The sequence below is a fragment of the Narcine bancroftii genome, chromosome 1 (assembly GCF_036971445.1).
Source record: "Narcine bancroftii isolate sNarBan1 chromosome 1, sNarBan1.hap1, whole genome shotgun sequence".
NCBI classification, from domain to species: domain Eukaryota; kingdom Metazoa; phylum Chordata; class Chondrichthyes; order Torpediniformes; family Narcinidae; genus Narcine; species Narcine bancroftii.
This window is the reverse complement of record NC_091469.1, coordinates 278,032,020-278,054,252: the sequence shown is the minus strand read 5'-3', so window position 1 is coordinate 278,054,252 and position 22,233 is coordinate 278,032,020. Positions and strand designations below refer to the sequence as shown.

Here is a 22,233-nt window from a genome sequence, read left to right as displayed (position 1 = left end):
GGTCAGTTGGGTACAAAATTAACAAAGAATTTAAACTGGAGAAATTTAAATAATACATTCATAGAGGTTATAAAGGCAAGGGCATGCACAATAAGCAGTAGAACAGTGAGTAATGTTGTGGAATAAAGCAACCTTGGTGTCCATGTCTACTCATCCTTAAAGATATCAGAAAATATCAAAAAAGGTGGTTAAATTAGTATATATAGCTTTACTATATAAAACGTAATCCAATCTCCCTACTCCATGATACCAGAGAGCCCAAACTTGAGTACTAGATACAGGAATGGTTTGCAAAAGTGGTAAGAGCCCTTTTAATTTAATCGATTTACTGAACTTCAGTAAAAGAGTAAAGTCAGCTCAGTAATTTATTCAGTTATAATGAACTTTATTTGAAACATTCAATTAATTTCTAGGACTTCAAGAAATTTTTGATAAAGTTAAAATAAAAATATTACATCTATGAACTTTTGAAATCATTTTCATTGTCAAAGACATTACAAGGGGGGCAAGTTATTTCTGAAATGGTTACTCCAGCAGGGTTTCTTAAAGCAGCATGTAAATAGCCTAACCTGGAAGGGTGTCATACTGGACTTGGCAAATGAGCCCAGACAGGTGATGAGAGTTTCAGTGGGAGAACATTTTGGAAAAAGCGATCACTCTTCCTTAAATTTCAGTATAAATTTTTAAAAAAAACAGATAAGATGTAGCCTTATATTAAAAAAAATGTACTAAATTGGAGAGGGCAAATTATGTAACATGTTATTAGGCGAGCCCACAACTGATGTGCTGCAGTTATTTAAGGACCAACTAATTACAGTCCAGGACTGGCATGTTCCAGTGTAAAGGACGAATACAAATGGCAAGAGAACTTTAGATGACAAGAGAGGTCAGGAACTTGGTTAAAAAGGAAAAGGAGGCATATGTGAGGTTCAGGAAGCTACAATCAGATAGAACCTGGAGGAATAATAAAGATTGCAGGAAAGAGATAAAGCAGGGAATTAGGAAGGCCAAAATGGCTCATAAAATGTCATTGGTAATCAGGATTAATGAAATCCAAGGCATTTTTACTTGCATTAAAGGAGGAAGATAGGACCGCATAAGGAAAAAGGAGGAAATTTATGCTTGGAGTCAGAGGAAGTGGGCAAGGTACTTTGCATCAAGGAGAAGCACATGACACTGATGGAGAAAATGTTCATGTGTTTGGGAATTTTGAGATCAAGAAAGAGATGATATTGGGTCCTATGAGGAGCATCAATGGGGCTGATGGGATACATCACATTATTAAGAGGCAAGTGAAGAGATTGCTGGTGCCTTGACAAAGATCTATGCACCCTCTTTAGTGACAGGAGAGCTACCAGAGGACCGGGGAGGAGGTAATGTACATTTGTTCAAAAAGCAAACAATGGATCATGCTAGAAAATATAGTCCAGCAAGCCTCACATCAGTCATGGGGAAACTATCAACAATGATACTTTTGGGACAGATATGCACATTTGTAAAGTCATGGTCTGATTAAAGAGAGTGAACATGGTTTTGAGAGGGGCAGTTCATATCAAATCATATCAATCTAATTTGAGGTTTTTTTTTGAGATGGTGACAAAAATTGTTGAATGGGGGTATTCAATGGATATTTATAACAAAGACTCTAACAGGCATGTGAGTGAGGTTAAAAGGAGCAAAAGAGCTTGTGTGAGACATACAGCCGAAGGGGGCAGCACTCCAATTTGGAAAATTTTTGAAAATGTACACTCAAAATTACTAGTTTCCAGCCATTAAAAAAACTAGTAATTTTAAACAAAATCAATTGTTGATTTTTTTTTAAAAACATTGAGCACAGTATATCAGACAGACACTACCATCTGTACCCAGACTCCAAGATTCAGAAGGTGCGGATGTATGACGAGTTCTATACAAAATTTGCTGGCGATAGAAGACGAGAGTAGTAGTGGAAGGCAGTTATTTGGGCTAGAGGACTGATCAGTCCTCTATCATCTGTACCCAGACTCCAAGATTCAGAAGGTGCTGATGTATGACGAGTTCTATACAAAATTTGCTGGCCATAGAAGACGAGAGTAGTGGTGGAAGGCAGTTATTTGGGCTAGAGGACTGATCAGTGGTGTGCTGCAGAGATTTGCCTTGAAACCCCTGTTGTTTATGATATACACAAATAACTCAAATGAAAAAGTAGATGGGTGGGTTAGTAAATTTGCACATGACTGGTGGAGTTATGGATAGTGTAGATGGCCATCAAATAATATACTGATCAGTTCCACATATGGGGAGAAAAATGGCAGATGAAGTTTGATCCAAACAATTACAGGGTGGTAAAGAAGGTATATGGAATGCTTGGCTTCACTGGGTGGGGATAGAGTATAAATGTAATGAACCTATATTGCAGCTAAGTAAAACTTTTGGTTAGCCAGCACTTGGAATACTGTGTGCCTTCCTAGTTTCCCCTTTAAAGGGAGGATGTTGAGGCTTTGAAAAGAATGTTGCCTGTTTTAAGGATATGAGTTATAGGGAGAGGTTGTTTTCTCTGGAGTTTACAAGGCTGAGGGGAGACTTAATGGAGGTTTATAAATTCATGAGAGGCATTAATAGGGAGGACAGAATCTTCACTCCAGGGTAAAAAGCAACTCACACCAAAGGACACGCTATCAAGGTGAAGGGGAAGTTTAAGGAAGAAGTGCGGGACAAATATTTTTACGCACAGAGAGTGGTAGGTGCCTGGAACAGGCTGCCAGGGTAGTGGTGAAAGCAGATACAAAATTACATAGCAGATACAAAGGTACAATAGCAGATGCAAGAGAGTTCTAGATAGACACATGAACATGAAGAAGACGGAGGGATATCTATCAAATGCAAGCAAGAGTTTTAGTTAGATTTGGACATCACTTTCAGCACATATGGCGAAAGAGCCTGTTCCTGTGCTGGTGTATGTTCTAAAAGCAGTTGAAAGACACATTTCAGCAGTAAGTTGCTACCCAACCTAATCCTATTTTACCGCATTATGTGCATAGATCTGCAGGTCATGGCTCTTAAAGTTTATACCCAAGCATTTTCTAAATGTGGTAAATTTATCTGAATTTAAAAAAATTCAAGATACCCTTTTTGCACCATGAAAGTCATATTTAAAAGAGTCACGATCAAAAACACTTCCAACAGATTTGTGTTAATCTTTAATTTAATGTTAAGTTATATTTCTTGTATATAAAAATGTCTTAGTAAATTATAGAGTTAAAATATTGTATCTGTATACTTAGTTGTGGGCTAGTACAGGGTCACACACAGGTCACAGCACATTTACAGAGAACCATTGTTTTCAGAGAAGATTTCATTCTTGGAGTTGACATGCCTGGGTAGCACAGTTAATACATTTGAAGTAGGTCTGAATTACTCAATAAGAACTGCTGAGGAAGCCATCTGTTTTACAATCAAAACTATTTAAGCCTCTTGAACAGTGATGAGGTCAGAGGTTGTTATGGATATGGAATGCTTTTGAAAAAAAGAACAGAATTTTGGTAGAAATAAAACTATCATGTGATTTCCAAGAATTGGGAATGTCTTCAGTGATGATGCAACAGTCACATGTTTTGGAGAAATACATTATGGAAATGAGAGACAAAAGGATCAGTTCAGCTTGGAGTTTACTGAAGTCAAAACTGTGTGACAAACAGGGATTGTAACCTTGTGAAAAATGGGGTTGAGTTACAGTAACCAGAATTGGTGCTGTTGTGTGTGTTACTCCTGGAAAAAAGGGGAACAAAGAATCAGTGGCTTTTGAAATAAGGAAGACCACTCTGCTATCTCTTTGAAAAAGAGGACAGATTTCTACTAGGTCTATTTTTGTATGGCCACTTCGTTTAACCCTCGTCCGGTTTGTGATTTCATCATGGAAGAAAATATATGAGTAAAGAGGCCTGAAGATGTGTTTAAAAGCACTTTATAATTATTTCTGAACTGGGAGGGGGAGGGATAGACCAAAATTTAATGTCAAATCAACTTTCAATATATTGTTTAAACTTTCTTGACTTCCCTTGGTCATGTTCGACCATGGGTATTGTGCTTCTGGTAGTCACTGGTTTGTTTAGCAGTGTTGACTGTGGATATGGAGGCCAATCCTAGAACAGCAGGCTCTAACATAGTTGCTGCAAATATAGGACATCGTTGAATTGTTGTCCGCTGTGCTCTTCTCTTCTCTTTGTTCTCCACCCCTCAAACTGACTCAAGATCTCTCTTTCACCTTGTTTAAACTACAGGTTGTGATAACTCTGGATCTACAATTTTGCTTGCCAATTATCAATGCTGGATTTAACAGCATACATTCTGAGAGTTCGTCAATGTGCAAAAATCACATGAATGGAATATTTATATTAAAATGGTTGTTTAAATTAACAGATAATATTAAAGTGATTTTAAAATTACTCCATTTTCCTCATTTGTCGATGGTCACTTACCTAGTTCTGACAGTCTAGTTTTTAAAATACACATCACGAGCAAAACAATGAAAAGATTGACTGCTTGTTGACTTTAAAAATATATTTTTTCTTTCCATTTAAGTACTTCTCAAATTTCATTTTTAGCTTTCAGCTCTGCCTTCTGGGTGGCTTTGGCTTTACAAAAGAAAATAACTGTAAAACTAGTTTAACCAGTAATTGACAAGGTTTATAACCAACATCCATTCCCATAAGAGCCCTTAAATTAATTTTGAATGAATGTAAAGTTAGCAGTGTAAACGATTAGCAGCACTAATTATCCATATCAACAAAATAACTAATATCTAGATTTTCAAACATTATTAAAACAAAGCTCTGGGCTCTAATGTTAATAATAGAATCAAATAGATTTGAACTTAAATAAATTCTAGCATTGTAATAGACAAACAAAAATTAAATTGGAAAAAAATATCATTTACATCACAGCAGCTGCATTTCATGGAGAGCATGGCAATAGATTTTGTGAATGTTTATTCTTCAATTTTTAAAGCATCCAAGCCACATATTGTGTTCTAACTTCTGCTACATATGTGGATTTGTGGAGCAATTGTCCACCATAAATTTCTATTTGCACAGATTGGTAATAGAATTAACGGGGAATGTGGGGAGAACAGATTTCAAAAGAAACAGTGGGGGAATGGGATTGCTCTGAGACAGCGTCAACTTGATGGGCCAAATAGCCTCCTCCTACATTGAAAGAAAATATTTGATTTGAAATTATTTCATATGATGAAAGGCCAATGATTTACCAACTTTAATTATAAAGAATTTTGTTTCAAGAGCAGTACATTATTTCAGACCTCCCAATTTAATTGTTGCAAAGCTTGATTTTAATTAAAAACATTTTCTGATAAATGAATTTTTTTTTTTAAATAGCTTAAATTCTTAAAAGGAATGAAATCCAAAGCTTAAAATATTCAGTTGACTTGTAATTCCAAATGTGTTTTAAACCTTTCCTTTTAAAAAATGGAAATATTTTTAAAATCACATCCTGAGTGAGTATAATTAAAGTCATATTTAAATTGTAGAGTTAATTTCCAATAATTGTGTCAAGAGTTGCAGCTAAGATAAGCAAAATAACAAAAGTATATTTACTTGTTACTACCAAAAAAAATATGATTTTCAGCAAAAGAGGAGACCATTTGGCTTATCATGTCTACATCTCTATGATCCATCACGTCTCCAAGCACTAAAATCTTTTCTCCAAATTATTTTATCCATTCTCTTGCAGGGCATAAGAAATCTGCCTTACTATATCTGCAAGTGGTGTATTCTAGATTCCAACCATACCATGTAAAAAAAGTGTTCTTTCCAACTCTTTTCATTGACTTTTTTCCTTTATATTTGTGTTTTATCTATCTAGTTCTTGATAACTCAGCCTTGGGGAACAGCCTCCCACTAACTGCTCTGTCCAGACTCAGCATTTAAATGGAATTATGGGGAGATTCAGAAAGGAAAGCGGCTCTTTGACAACCATCAATCACCCATTGAAACTAATCCTATTAAATAAATTCAGTATTAAATACCCCAAATTCTACCACTCAAATGCATACCAGGAGCAATTTACAGTTGACAATTAAGTTGCTGACCATCATATTTTTGTGCGTGGGAGGCAAACAAAGTACCTGGAGAAAATTCATGCAGTCAGAGAGAAGGAAGACATAAATTCCATACATCTAGCATCTGAGGTCAGGACTGAATCTGGGTGTCTGGTCCTTAAATATACTTCTATTAAATCTTCCTGATTCTTTCTCCAAAGAATACAGAATCAGCCTGTATAATCTATTAATTATATTGCTGGTGTGCTGCAGGAATTGGTGCTATGCCTATTGCTGTTGGTCATTGACTCAAAGGATTTGGTTGACAATGTAGATCACAGTTGCAAATTTGTGGATATCAAAAATTGTGGCATAATGGACAAAGAAAAAACTTACTTAAGATTACAACAGGATCCAAATCAAATAGGGTAGAAAAAAAAAAATCAGCCAAGGAATAGCATGAAATTTGGATAAATTGCAAGGTGTTGCAATTTGCGTACAGGAGATAGATTTGCTGGTTGAATAGTGTAATGACAACAAACATGTACTCAACATCAGCAAAACCCAAGGAGGTGATTGTGGACTTCAGAATGAAGTCAGGTGAACACGACCCAGTCCTTTTCGAAGGCTCAGTAGTGGAGAGGGTCAAGAAATTCAAATTCCTGTGTGTCAACATCCGTGGATCTGTCCTGGAGCCTCCATGTGTTCTTTTTTTAATTTTTTTTATTTTTCACACTATGAACCATACTGAACAAAATACACACAAACATTTCCCTCTTGAATATACACAGTGTCATTTTCTCCCCTTTATCCCCCCCTCCCTTCCCTCCTTCACCGCCCCCCCCCCACCCACTCAACGTTCAACATATATGATACATTAAACCCATTAAACAATGTCATCACACAATGAAAATAAACAAGAAATTTGTGTCTTCTACTTTTACATACTGGGTCAGTTCATTTCGTCTTCTCCTTCTGTCATTTTAGGCGGTGGAGGTCCACACTAGGACTTCTCTGTTGTGTTCCATGTACGGTTCCCAAATTTGTTCAAATACTGTGATGTTATTTCTTAAATTGTATGTTATTTTTTTCTCATTTCTATGTACCATTGCTGTATTCTCAGGCTATCTTCTAATTTCCAGGTTTACATAATACATTTTTTTGCTGAAGCTAAGGCTATCATAATAAATCTTTTTTCTGTTCCATCCAAATCGAGTCCAAGTTCTTTACTTCTTATATTACTTAAAAGAAAGATCTCTGGATTTTTTGGAATGTTGCTTTTTGTGATTTTATTTAATACCTGGTTTAGATCTTCCCAAAACTTTTCCACTTTCTCACATGCCCAAATTGCATGTACTGTTGTTCCTGTTTCCTTCTTACAGTGAAAACATCGGTCTGATACTGTTGGGTCCCATTTATTTAACTTTTGGGGCGTGATGTATAGCCTGTGTAACCAATTATATTGTATCATGCGTAACCTCATGTTTATTGTATTTCTCATAGTTCCGGAGCATAGCTTTTCCCATGTTTCATTCTTTTATCATTATGTTTAGATCTTGTTCCCATTTTTGTTTGGGTTTACAGCTTGTTACCTCGTTCTCTTTCTCTTGCAGTTTGATGTACATGTTTGTTATAAATCTTTTAATTATCATTGTGTCTGTAATTTAAATTGCTTCCTTCTGGTAACCTCAGCCTGCTTCCCAATTTGTCCTTCAAGTAGGTTTTCAGTTGGTGGTATGCAAACATTGTACCGTGAGTTATACCATATTTGTCCCTCATTTGTTCAAAAGATAATAATTTATTTCCCGATAAACAATTTTCCATTCTTTTGATCCCTTTTCTCTCCCATTCTCTAAAGGAAATGTTATCTATTGTGAAAGGGATTAGTTGATTTTGCTTCAATATTAGTTTTGGTAGTTGATAATTTGTTTTATTCCTTTCTACGTGAATCTTCTTCCAAATGTTGAGCAGATGGTGCAGAACTGGTGAATTCCTATGTTGCACCAGTTTTTCATCCCACTCATATAGTATATGTTCAGATACCTTCTCCCCTATTTTATCTAGCTCTCATCTGGTCCAATCTGGTTTTTCCCTTGTTTGATAAAAATCTGATAGGTATCTTAATTGTGCTGCTCTATAATAATTCTTAAAGTTTGGTAGCTGTAAGCCCCCTCGTTTGTACCATTCTATTAATTTATCTAGTACTATCCTCGGTTTCCCCCCTTTCCATAAGAATTTCCTTATTATTTTCTTTAGCTCCTTGAAGAATTTCTCTGTTAGGTGAATTGGTAATGATTGAAATAGGTATTGTATCCTTGGGAAGATATTCATTTTAATACAATTTACCTTTCCTATCAGTGTTAGTGGTAAGTCTTTCCAATGTTCTAATTCATCTTGTAATTTCTTCATTAATGGCTGATAATAATCTAGGCCATCGATACAAACTAAATTATCTGGTTGTATACCTAGGTATCGAATTGCTTGTGTTTGCTACATAACGGTGATTCTTTCTTAAACTTTGTGAAATCCGCATTATTCATTGGCATTCATTTTAATACAATTTACCCTTTCTATCAGTGTTAGTGGTAAGTCTTTCCAATGTTTTAAGTCGTCTTGTAATTTCTTCATTAATGGCTGATAATTTAGTTTTTATAGATGGCCTAGATTATTATCTAGTTGTATACCTAAGTTTCGAATTGCTTGTGTTTGACATCAAAATGGTGATTCTTTCTTAAACTTTGTGAAATCCGCATTATTCATTGGCATTGCTTCACTTTTATTTGCGTTGATCTTGTACCCCAATACTTCTCCATATTCCTTCAATTTCTTATGTAATTCTTTTATTGATATTTCTGGTTCTGTTAAGTATACTATGATATCATCTGCAAATAGACTGATTTTATACTCCTCTTTTATTTTTATCCCTCTTATTTTATTTTCTGTTCTTATCAGTTCTGCTAGTGGTTATATAGCTAACGCTAACAGTCAGGGAGATAGTGGACATCCCTGCCTAGTTGATCTGCTTAATTTAAATTGGCTTGATATATATCCATTTACTGTCACCTTCGCCATTGGTCCCTTATATAATGCTTTAATCCAATTAATATATTTCTCTGATAGGTTGAACTTCTGTAGTACTTTGAATAAATAATTCCATTCTACTCCATCAAAGGCTTTCTCTGCATCTAAGGCAACCGCCACTATTGGTGTCTTGTTTCCTTGTACTGCATGGATTAAGTTAATGAACTTACAGATATTGTCCATTGTTCATCTTTTCTTAATAAATCCAGTTTGATCTAGTTTTACTATTTTTGGTACACAGTCGGCCAATCTGTTTGCTAATAGTTTAGCTATTATCTTATAATCTGTGTTAAGTGGAGATATTGGTCTATACGATGCTGGTGTTAGTGGATCTTTCCCCATCTATGGTATTACTGTAATTATTGCTGTTTTGCATGAATCTGGTATGTTTTGTGTTTCTTCAATCTGGTTCATTACTTCCAGGAGAGGAGGAATTAATAAGTCTTTAAATGTTTTATAGAATTCTATTGGGAGTCCATCCTCTCCCTGTGTTTTATTGTTTGGTAGTTTTTTTTTAATATCCTGTATTTCCTCTATTTCAAATGGTTTTATTAATTTATTTTGCTCCTCTTCTTGCAATTTCCGTAGTTCAATTTTAGCTAGAGACTCATCTATTTTGTCTTCTTTCCCTTCGTTCTCAGTTCGATATAGTTGCTCGTAGAATTCCTTGAAGTTTTCTTTGATCTCCAGTGGGTTATATGTAATTTGTTTGTCCTTTTTCCTTGATGCCAATACCGTTCTTTTAGTTTGTTCTGTCTTAAGCTGCCAAGCTAGTATTTTGTGCGTTTTTTCTCCTAGCTCATAATACTTGTTTTGTCTTCATTATGTTCTTCTCCACCTTATATGTTTGTAGTGTTTCGTATTTTATTTTTTTGTCCACTAATTCTCTTCTTTTTGTTGCATCTTCCCTTATTGTTAATTCTTTTTCTGTACTTGCTACTTCCCTTGTCAGTTGTTCTATTTCCCGATGGTAGTCCTTCTTCATCTTAGTTATATAACTTATAATCTGCCCTCTGATGAATGCTTTCATTGCATCCCATAGTATAAACTTATCTTTCACTGATTCCGTATTTATTTCAAAGTACATTTTAATTTGTCGCTCAATGAATTCTCTAAAATCCTGTCTTTTAAGTAACATGGAGTTTAATCTCCATCTATACGTTCTCGGTGGGATGTCCTCCAGCTCTATTGCTAATAACAGGGGTGAGTGATCCGATAATAATCTAGCTTTATATTTCATTTTCCTAACTCTCCCTTGGATGTGGGCTGACAACAGGAACAGGTCTATCCTTGAGTACGTTTTATGTCTACCCGAATAATATGAGTATTCCTTCTCCTTTGGGTGTTGTCTCCTCCAGATATCCAAAAGTTACATTTCCTTTGTTCTTTCTGCTAGTCTTTTTTCCAGTTTTATCCATCTTTGAGTCCAAATTAAGATTAAAGTCCCCTCCTATCAGTATATTCCCCTGCGTATCTGCAATCTTCAAAAAGATATCTTGCATAAATGTTTGATCCTCTTCATTACTGCATATACATTGAGCAAATTCCAAAATTCTGAATATATCTGACACTTTATCATTACAGACCTCCCTGCTGGATCTATTAATTCCTCCTCTATTTTGATTGGTACATTTTTATTGATTAATATAGCTATTCCTCTGGCTTTTGAATTATATGATGCTGCCATTACATGCCATACCCAGTCTCTCCTTAATTTCTTGTTCCACTTCAGTTAGATATGTTTCTTGCACGAATGCTATATCAATTTTTTCTTTCTTCAGTAAATTTAACAGCCTCTTCCTTTTGATTTGGTTATGTATTCCATTAATATTTATAGTCATATAGTTCAACATGGCCATTTCATAGTTTCTTTACCTCTCATTTCCGCTTCCTCATCACCACCTTTCCCCTTATCCATTTCTGTTTTCTTTTTTTGAACACTTATAAAACATAAAATATTTCCACTACTCCCACATCTAAAATTCCCTTAACCCCAAATGTTCCCCCCCTCTCTGAGTTGCCCCTTGTCCCTTGCCAGACAACCACATCTCCCCTCTCCATTTGGATTGCGAACCCGCTTGCAAGCGTTAACTGATTTCACAGTGATTGTTATTCTCTCTCACCCAGCCCCCCCAGAAAAGATTTTTATCTTCACATATAACAAAGCTCACCCTCTTAATTCCCCCCCTTACTTCCTTTCTTAGTTCTTACTTATACATTATTTTTCTTCTTTATGTGAAGTTTGTCGTCATTCTTGTTCTTGTAACATCTCTTCATCTTTCTGTCTGTTTTGCAGGCGTTCCACTCCAGGACCTGTGTCCTCTACCTCTCTTCCTTGTATCTGTGTCTCTTCTGACTCTCTTGTTGGGCTGTTTATCTCAGTTTGCTGGGTTTTTTTTTTAATTAATGTTGTCTTGATGTTGGTCCTCTTCCTCTGGGCTGGTCATCTGCTGAGTCTCTGATTTCCTTTTTTCATTCTCCTCCCTCCCATTCCTGTTATTTTCTATATCTTTCCGCTGGGAGCCCAGTTGTCAGGTCTTTCTCAGTTCCACTCCACAGCTGGTCCCCTCTCCCGTCGGTGTTGTCTTTGTCGTGCGCAGTCGCGCACTGGTTTGGCTCGTGAGCCATGCTTGTAGTCCTACGTTTGGTGAGTCGCAACCCTTCGGGGTTTCCACTGACCTCAGGGAATGGGCTCCTCTTTCCACGACGTGTCCCTGCTTCTTCGTACAGGTAAGGGCTTCACCTTTCTCTTCCGACGTCTTTCCTTCTTTTCTTCCCGTTGTTTTTGGCTTTTCTTTCTTTGGTGCCATTTCCTCCACACCTTTTTTTTTTTTATTTGTTGTGGTTTGTGTGTCTGTGGCTTTGCTTTTTCTTTACATTTTTCCTTCTTTTCTGGAGAGGACTGGTATTCTCCTACCAGCCACTACTCCATCACACGACTCCTCCTGGAGCCTCCATGTTGATGCAATCACAAATAAGGCTCACCAGTGGCTGGACTTTGTGAGATACCTCAGGGAATTCTGTATGTCACCAAAGACTCTTGTAATTTTCTACAGGTGTCCCGTGAAGAGCATTCTGGCTGGTTGCATCACTGCCTGGTATGCAGGTGCCAACTCTCAGGAAAAGAGGATTGTTAACTTGGCCTGCAACATTACAGGCACAAGACTTCACTTCAATGAGAACATCTACATGAGGTTGTGTCTTAAAAGAAGCAGTTTCTATTCTCAAAGACCCCCACCACCCAGGCCATGCCCTCTTCATTCTACTACCATTGGGGAAAAAAGCACAGGTGCCTAAAGACATGGCCTCAATGGCACAAGGACAAGTGCTTCTTCCACGTTGCCATCACATTCCTGAATAATCAATGAACCAAAGGCACTGTCTTACTTTTTGTACATTATTTTTTTTTTAAAAACATCACAATTGTTGTAAGATGGTTATAATGTGAATGTTTGCTCTATGATGCCGCTGTAAGAAAAAACGAATTTCATGACTTGTTCACCACAATAAATTCTGATGCAGATTTTTCAAGTTGTACCAGAGCAGGACTTGCATACATCTCTGGGGAGTATTATAGAACCAAGACACCAAAGGAACAGGCTGGATAGTCTGGGACTTCCTTCCCCTGGAGTGTAGGAGGCTGTGGAGTGATCTTACAAGTATACAAAATCAAGAGGGGCATAGATTAGGTGAATAGTCACATTCTTTTTTCCCAGGCAAGGGAGTCTAAAAATAGGGGTCATATATTTAAGGTGAGAAGAAAAATTTTAAAGTGACCTGAGGGGAAAATTATCGCATACAAAGGATGATGGGTATATGGAACGAGATGCCAGAAAAAGTGATGGAGGCAGATACAATTGCAATTTAAAATACACTCAGATCAATAGATGGATAGGAAAGGTTTAGAGGAATATTGGCAAATACAAACAAATTGGACTAACTCAGGTAGCATGGGCGAGTTGGACTGAAGATGGTCTTTGATCATTTTGAAATTTCAGGACAAAATTATTTTTAAACCTTCAAACAATACAATCAGTATTATAGTAAATCTCCATTCAATTCATAACACCTCAGAGTGGATCTAATTTTTTTTAAAAATCTCAATTAAGCGATTTTCCATGATTGTGGTGGAGAAAGCTGGAAACTTCATCACCAAAGAAGAAATATTGAACTATCAACTTGGAGATTTCCACATTACAGAATTGGAAATGATGAAATTGCAGACAACTTCACAGACATCTTCATTTCAATTTTCTATGGAGCGATCGGGTTAAAAATTAATTTGGGTGCAATTATCAATCTCTCCTTTAATAAATTCCCATATCCACATTTATAATGGAAACTAGCTATTAAAAATTGTGTTGGCCTCCCAACAACATTACATTAACATGAAAAGGTGAATTTTTGAATTGCTTTCTGGAGTACATTCATTATCTGTTTACAGGTCTTTATTTGTACAGTTTTTTCGCACTCCCAATTAGTGGTAATTCTGCTGTTCGTGCAGGAAAAATAATCTCAGGGTTGTACATGATATCATGCACATACTCTGAGAATGAATCTGAACTTTTAACATGCAGAAAAAAATGTAAAAATTTGGGACTTTGCAAAGCTTTATTTTTATCACCAAGGACTAAAGAAAGAAGTACCCATCATGTATTCTATGCAGTTAGGTAATGATATATTGTATCTAGACAGCATGAATTTCTTCAGGAATTAATCTCCCCAATGAGCCTGCACCAGCTTTTTTTTTTAATTAAAAAAAAAGAGTAATGTAGTTAAGGGTAGCATGGTTGGCGTAGCAGTTAGCGCAATGCCTTTATAGCACCAGTGAATGGGACCAATGTCGAATACCATGCTGTTTATAAGGAGTATCTGCATGGATTTTCCCCAGGAGCTCTGGTTTTCTCCCACCATGCAAAATGTACCGGGGGTGTAGGTTAATTAGGTGTAAATTGGGGAGCACAAATTTGTGGGCCGAAATAGCCTGTTACCATGATTTATGTCTAAATTTAATTGTACCACTCCTCATCTTTCCCCATACACCTGCATTTTTTTTTCTCTTTCAACATTTCATCCAATATTTCAATCATTCAGCAGTTTCTTCCCAAGCTTCCCACAATGACCAAGGATACATTTGGTCAGGCTCCAGGATTTATCCACCTTTATACAGTGTAAAACCTTCAGCACCTCTTTTGTAAAGTATATCTGCTTCAAGACACACCACTGTTCGCTTCCCTGAATTTTCTAGCTTCCATGACTTTCTCCACAGTAAATGCAGTTGAGAAATATTCAACACATAGACAATGATCTTTACAGGGTTCTATTTTCTCCCCAATTATGCTTTTACCGTTAAAATGACACAAATTGCATAATTTCAAATATCTAATGTGCCATACAAATTTATTTCTCCTCCAATAACAAATGCTGTCTTTACCATTCTCATTACCAATGTGAACATTTTAACTTGCATTTGAACTCACCCCAAAGTCTTCCTCATTCTGCAATGGCCTTGAATGGAACAACCGTTTCTTCAGTAAGGGCTCCACCAGTGTCAGGTAAATCATATAAAGCAGCAGCAAACCCAGGATAGACAAATAAATAACGATTGTTACCTGCAGAGAAGTTAGATTAAATTACAAAGTAGATATTTCTGCCATTGATATGAGAATAACAGCTCTTGAATATTGGGAAATAAACCTGGAACCAACTGATGTGAACTGAGTGACTTGGAAAATGAAACTGTGAGATATGGGAGTGATGATAATGAGTATTTTGTGAAAAATTGAAGGACCTCCTCAATAAAAGTTACATGAACTATATGGGGATCCAGCAAAATGAACGCAACCACCAAATAAGTTCAAAAGTATTGGGGGAATAAAGTGAATTTTTCAAGTAGATACATGTTACAATTAAAATCAACACAGAAGAATTACTAAACTTTTAGATACATCAAGTCTGCTTCCATTTAACCTGAAAGTGGAGAACACAGCCAGGAGGTTTACCTACCTAACCCTTCTCTTGTAGGTATAATATCCTACTCCAAGAATCCCCCATTGCACCTGAAAGCAGCTCAGGCAAAGCTGCTAGCAGCTTTCAGGTGCCTAGCAGCGGGCAGGTTGTTGACCGTCAGCTGGCGACCTGCTGACAGCCACCCTTCCTGCTGCTTGACAGTTCCCCAACAGGGGATTACGGGGCTTACACACTCACACAAAATCCCGCTAAATTTAAAAGGTGAGAGCTTTCGATAAGTCAGGATTCTCGGGGACGGCTGCCCCAGCCCCGCAGTCCCACACCAGCTGCCCCAGCCCCGGGCCGGGGGGCTTCAGGCAGCGGGGAGGTGAGCTGTCAGACTGCTGCCCCTGCCTGGACTCAGGAGCCGGCGTTTGCTCTGTGGCCCCTCTCCCTGCTTCAGACCTTTCAGATGGCAGAACACCTCCTTCAGTGCTGCCACCTGACCGTCCCTTCGCATACACTTGTAGCCTGCTCCAGAGCCGCATTCTCCAGGCGATTTCACCCGAAAATGGCTAATAACAGAGTTGCCTTCCTAAAAATGTTAAGCAAAATGAGAAAGGAAACTTTATCACTCTTATTTTTAAAGAGTAGAATATTTTTTAAGAAAAAATGATTGACAAATAAAGAATATTTGCAATAAGTTAGCACTATATATTTGCCTTTCAAAATGGATTAAGTAAAATGCTGACTTGGGAAGAAAATTTTTATCATTTCAATTTCAAAAATACCTTAATGGTAACGGAGCTTCTTTCTTCATATCTGCATTCACATCTTAAACAGTAAGCTTCAACATCTTGTCCGGCAACTGGCATGGGAATAACAACATGCAGGCAATCACTGAAAAAGAAAAAGCAATGTTTTAATTCTATTGATATATACTGAGGTGTTATCAAAAAATTCTTACCACTCTTATATTTGTTCCATGGGGGCAATTAAAAAGAAGTTATGTCAAAACATTTTGAATCATCAACATTGGGACTTTCAAAAAAAATTCTGAATTAAACTGCAATAATTAATAGATTTTAAAAAATATTTCAAAGCTTTTCAAGTTTGTTTATAATCATAGCAGGCAAATGCTGAACAGAGGGATGAATTTATAATTACTGGTCTGAGTCCCAAAATTACAACTGATAAATTTATACCATTCCATATTAAATAGAAATTTGGCGAGGATCAATGCACCTTATTACTCATTATCCAACTAGTGAACACCCCTCTGCTTTAAATACAAGTTCAGTCATATAACTCAATCTCTAATGGATACCAGACGAAAGCTAAAACTGCCTACAAATCTTCTCCATATTGCATCAAATTGGAAGAACATTTACTGAAACCATAGTGAAGTGGAAACAAAGAAGGCCAGACAATCCCTCAACGCTGTTTGGACACTCAATGAAGAAATACATCCTCTATGCACAAACTCCAATTATCTGGTATGGATTTACATCACACACTATCCCAGCAAAAAAAAACACTCACCAAAAGGTCCTTTCACTATTCTTTAAAGAGAGTGGAAAACTGGAATTCAAGCAGTAGTTAAAAATAATCAAATATAGAGGTAACACACAAATGAAGGTTTACAGGACCTGGTTAGCTAAGACAGCTGTGAGACATTACAAATTTTGGTGTGATCATACACCAAGTGGCAATTACTATGTTGTTGATAAAACTGCATGCAATAGCACCATCTGATGGTAATAGCAAAGAACAAGTTCTGTATCAAGGTAAGGTATCCCCATTTTCCTTTGCAAAAATCCCACAAGTACAAAGAAACTGGAGTGCCTAGTATCTAACCAACAATGTTTGGGCCCATTTCATGTGTTACATTATTATGAAATTAGAAAAAAACTACTTACAAATAGAGAAGACTTGTTTGTGGGGACAGTTAAATTGGGAAATGCAGTAATGAAAAGAGATATATAAAAAGGTATCCCAGTGGTGCTGCAAATAGAGCGCTTTCCCATAGATCCAAGGTTCCATTCTCACCTCCAGTACTGTCCGTGGAAATTGCACATACTCCTTGTGATCGCAAGGATTTCTGCTTTTGTCCCACATCCCAAAGATGTGCTGGGTGGTTAGCAAATGTTACTATTAATTTCCCCAAGTGATGGAATGTGAGCAGAAATTCAGGGGACATTAACAGGCATCTGAGTGAGAATAAATTACATGGAAATGAGTGGGGAAGGAATTGACTGAATTACTTTGAAAGCCAGCATGGAGCTGATTGTCCAAATTGTCCTTCTGCTATGTTACAAAAGAGGAATAGATTAGGTTAATTGTACAGTTGACAACACTTAGCATTAGAGTGTAAAAAGGTGTAGGAAATATTTTTAAGTAATAAAAGCTTCTCCTGAAGCAGATCTCAACTTACCAATCCTTTTGTGTTACATTTTTCTTATAAATATGGCCTGCATTATCTTTATACGGCGGACAAATACACTTGCACCTGATATCATCAGAATTCTGCAACAGAAAAAATGACTATTTAGACCCAAAAAGCAGTAAAACTTTATGTATAGATTTAAAAATAAGATAGGAGCATTATCTCACCCACTACTCAATACATATCTATGATTTAGGAATTCTGAAATATTCTATGTGAAGACCACTGTAAAAATATATTTCTATTTAAAAAATCCTATTCCAATACAAGAGCAAGTCTCAAGCAACTGGAAAATATACATTTCCAGCATCTACCAATCCCTAGAGGTTTTACTGTACAATGAAGAATTAATGAATTATAGCACAAGAGGCCATTATTTGGTGAAGCGAGGTCCTCGAAAGAGCCATCTCTTGTCTGTATTTGGGAAGTATTAATCTTTCAAAGAAAGGAGCCAAGTTTGGGATTTCCATCATTCTGGACCTCTAAGTTGGAAATGGGGGTTACGGTTTGCAAGAACAGTGAAGGTGAGGGAAATATTTCTTGATCTGCTCCAGGACCAGGCAAAAATGAATTTGTCAGTTGAAGTTGTTTTGCACCATGCCACGCACACTGGTTCTGCACCTAAATGTAACTCATTAGGTGAATTAATGAAACAAAGATGGCCAGGTGGGATATATGCAGATTTGTTATCAGAGGATCTTTCCTCTGACCCAACACACTAATGGCATAGTCAAGAAAGCATGTCAGTGCCTCTACTTCCTCATGAGTTTGCGGAGGTTTGATATGACATTGGAAACTCAGGCAAATTTCTACAAGTGTGTGGTGGAAAATGTGCTGCATCACAGTCTGGTATTGGGAGACACCAATATCTTCGAGTGTAAAGCCCAGCAAAAGGTAGAGGACACAACCCAGGACATCACAAGCAAAACTCTCCCACCATCAGAACATTTACAAGGAAAGCTGCCATTGAAGAGCAGCAGCGATCATCAAGGATCCATATCACCCAGCGCACGCTGTTCTCACATTACCATCATGAAAGAGGTGTAGGTGCTATAGATGACACTCTCCAGGTTCTATTATTTCCTAATTTCAAAATGTGTCATCTTCAAGGAAACTTGGGGACAATATTCTGAATTATTATCTTATTAATCCAACAAACCAAACTTTGTAGATGCAGCTTTATGTAGTTTTAATTCATTGATAAAATGGATGTCTTCGCATTAAGATTTTCATAATGATGAATAAAGCATATACTGTATATAAAGAGATATACAAGAAGAAATAAGAAAAATTCAAAGAAAATGATCAAGCTCATGTTCCCTTCATTGATGAGATGAAAGCTCAGACTGCGTGGACATTACGACATTTTACGTCATAGTCACTATGGCAACACTACAAACAATAGTCTTTTTTAAAGAGACAAGCACAAAATTGACTAAGAATCAAAAACACAAGGTTTTAACCTTAATATTCTGGCCCCTAATTATTATAATAGACATAATGGCTAATATACAATAGTTATTATTACAGATACAAAGTAAATGGGTTTCATTTAGTGAAACTCTGTTTTGTGGAAAATTCGCCATTTGTTGTTGTCCAGGTTTAGCATTTGCATGTCAATAACTAACACATTTTAATATAATTCTTTTGATCAATGTTGAAGCACCAAGGGGGGGCGTGGCAAGATGGTGTAGAGTCTAGACGTGTAATCTCGACCTCTCTGGCCAGACTTTTAAGAACCCGTTTTTAACTTTTTGTTTTCAGGTTTAAATTTTTTAAAACTTAGTTTAAAGTATCAAGGAATTGTTATGGCTAATTAATGGTAAAAAGATTAAACCTCAAGTACAGAAGAAACTAAATTTTCAGAGTGTTGAAGATTTAGGGCCTAAACAATCTGCTACAACTTCAGGTTTGCTTTCTTTCAAGCCTAAACCACAGAAATTACCTGTGGGAGCTGAAAAAATGACTACTACTCACCAGGAGAAGGACATCGCTGGAATTACCCATTCTCAGAAGGAAGGTGCGTGTGCCCCCTATGTGGATCCAGATCCTGGCAGCCTGCCGACTTTAACGGAGGGGGCACGCAAGAAGACGACTCCATTGCTTGAAATACCCCAGGATATACTCCAATTTGAATATTTTGGTCTTTTTTGTGAGTTTTTGAAGCAACAGGTTGCAGGGGGAGAACAGCGTCGGCCCCCTGAGGAAGTCGGGGTGCCGTCGCTGGGAGTCCACACCCGCAGTAAAACTGTTAAACTACCTGTTGTTGAGATGCAGCAGGAGCTGCAGTTACCTGGTTCTGCCACTACGCAAGAGAAAGCAGGGCTAAGCTTTTCTGAATTACAATGTAAACAGCTAAGCCTTATCATTCAGCCTATGCTGAATGAAATGTCTCAGAGGCTCAGTTTGGAACTGGATACAGTTAAAATACTTGTGAAGATTTTTAAAAATTTCAGGCTGCTTTTTTGAAATGTCAACAAAAAGTGGCTTCTAATACAGAAAAAGTGTTGGAGGTAGAAAAATCCGTTAAAGAATTGCGAGAACGTGAGAGGAAGTTAGAGAGGAAAGTAGATTATTTGGAGAATCAAAGTAGAAGGAATAACGTGAAGATTGTTGGTTTGCCAGAAGGTATGGAAGAACAATACCCTCTTCGTTTTTTTACTGAATGGATTCCACAAATACTGGGGCAGGAATTTTTCTCTGGAGGTCTGGTATTGGAAAGTGCTCATAGAGCCTTAAGAAGAAGACCTCTGCCTGATCAAACACCGAGACTTGTGATAATTCGATGTTTGAATTATTTGGACATAAAAACGATACTTCGTTTAGCAGTGCAAAACGCGAGACAACGACAAGCCCCGTTAATGATTCAGAATAGTAGAGTTTTTTTCTATCCTTATTTGAGTCAAGAGGTTATTCAGCGTCGGCGTCGATTTAATCCAGTTAAAGAAGGTTTGTGGCGTAAAGGTTATAAGTCTACTTTTCACTATCCGGCAGTGTTGAAGGTGTTTTGTGGAGACTTTCAATCTCGGTTTTTTGAGAATGAGTGTGAAGCAATGAGTTTTGCTGACTCGTTGCCAGATGTAAGAGGACAAAGACTTAGTCCACCATTGTCTCCTAAAGAAAAATCTGGTTGTTCTGGAAATGGAAGAAACGGCAGAAATGGGAATGGAAAGAGTCCATTTCCTTGAAATGGGGTCGCCGAGACTAGAATCTCTTGGATGAATAGAAGAACTTTTTTATTTTTACTTTCTTTTTATGTTATTATGATATCTTGTTGTTATTCTTTGTTTGGCTGGGGAGGGAGAAATTTGCTCTATGTTCTACTAGTCATCAGCCACTGGTGGGTGATCCACACCCAACTTTTGTTCAGGGATTACTACCTTTTGGTAGTTTTTTTTTGGTGGGGGGGGGTTTCTTTTTATCTTTTTTTTTAATTTTCATTTTATTTAGACTTTAATTTGTGGTTTCTTTTTCTCCTATTGGAGGGCCTATTTTCGTTGATCTGAGTCTTTATATATTGATATTATTAGTTTTTAGTAATATTAGTGGATATGTCAAAGTTGAAGTTTGCTACTTTTAATGTGCAGGGTAAGCGTAAGCATATTTTTATCAAGTTCGATCTTTGGTAAAACATCTGTTTGATGGAGATATGATTTTACCTGAAATGATTAAATTTGAAACTTTTGGCATAATGAGATGAAATATTGTTTAATAATGGAAAAAATTACATATGTTTCACGGATAACTATAGTTTTTTTAAATTAATAGGTGGTTGTTATATTCAGAATATTTACATTTTGATTTATATTGACTAGATTTTAATATGTATGCTTTACTTTTTTTTATTTTTTTTCTCTTTTCTTTATGGCTCTCCTTAGGAGAGTTGGCTGAAAGGGGGGGGGGGGTCTTTCCTTTTTTTTAATATATATATATAAATAAAATATACCATTCATGCTTTGTTTATTGTTATATATGTTACTTATTATCTGTATTTTGAACGAATAAATAAAGTTTAAAAAAATGTTGAAGCACCAAGTATCCAATATTGCTGGCGTAATTCTGTTAACACATGAATACAACCACCATGACCTGATTTTTCATGTACATGTTGAACAGAAATATGAAATTTCTTAGCAAATATATTTGGATGTTTCACTTCTGGCATTATTGCTTTTTCCTCTTCCTCCTACTCTCAATACATCATTTACAAGAATAGGATTTAGCTTGTAAAGACTACTTGCCATTGTAACATTCAGATTCTTCTTTAATTTTGATATCTCATTATCAAAAGCCATTTTTTGACAAAAACAAATAATCTCCAATTCAACATTCACCAACTCATCAACTGTTAGGTAACGGCTCTTTCAAGACTTTAGATTCTCTTTCTTGATACGATTTAAAAGCATAGTTTTTAAATCTAAGAATCCACACCACTACCTTTCATAAATGAAACCATGAAGAATGATAGCAAATTAATTGAGTGATTGAATCATTTTCATTCGATATTTGAATTGTATTCACATTAGTGTTTTGGATTTCAGGATCCTCCATTGAAAATTCTTAACTCTTCTGGATTTTGAGGCCATTTTTCTTGAGATTGCAAAAGGAATTGAGAACCGGACATCCAAGTGTTGGCTCTTTTCAGAAACAATTGAACTTTTGATCCTCATGAAGCTGATAATCCTCATGAAGCTGATAATCCTCATGAAGCTGATAATCCTCA

At 36.6% G+C, this 22,233-nt stretch overlaps 1 protein-coding gene across 2 annotated transcripts in view; it reads right to left on the bottom strand.

Moving 5' to 3' along the window:
* The window catches only part of tmem9b (TMEM9 domain family, member B), a 46,265-nt gene that overhangs the window by 8,436 nt on the left and 15,596 nt on the right, over positions 1-22,233 (bottom strand). For both annotated transcript variants that reach the window (XM_069900442.1, XM_069900433.1), the window contains exons 2-4: positions 17,499-17,590; positions 15,856-15,964; positions 14,596-14,727 (exon numbers count right to left, since the gene is read on the bottom strand). In XM_069900442.1, coding sequence (XP_069756543.1) covers positions 14,596-14,727; positions 15,856-15,964; positions 17,499-17,590 — 333 coding nt within the window. The remainder of the gene's footprint in view (positions 1-14,595; positions 14,728-15,855; positions 15,965-17,498; positions 17,591-22,233) is intronic.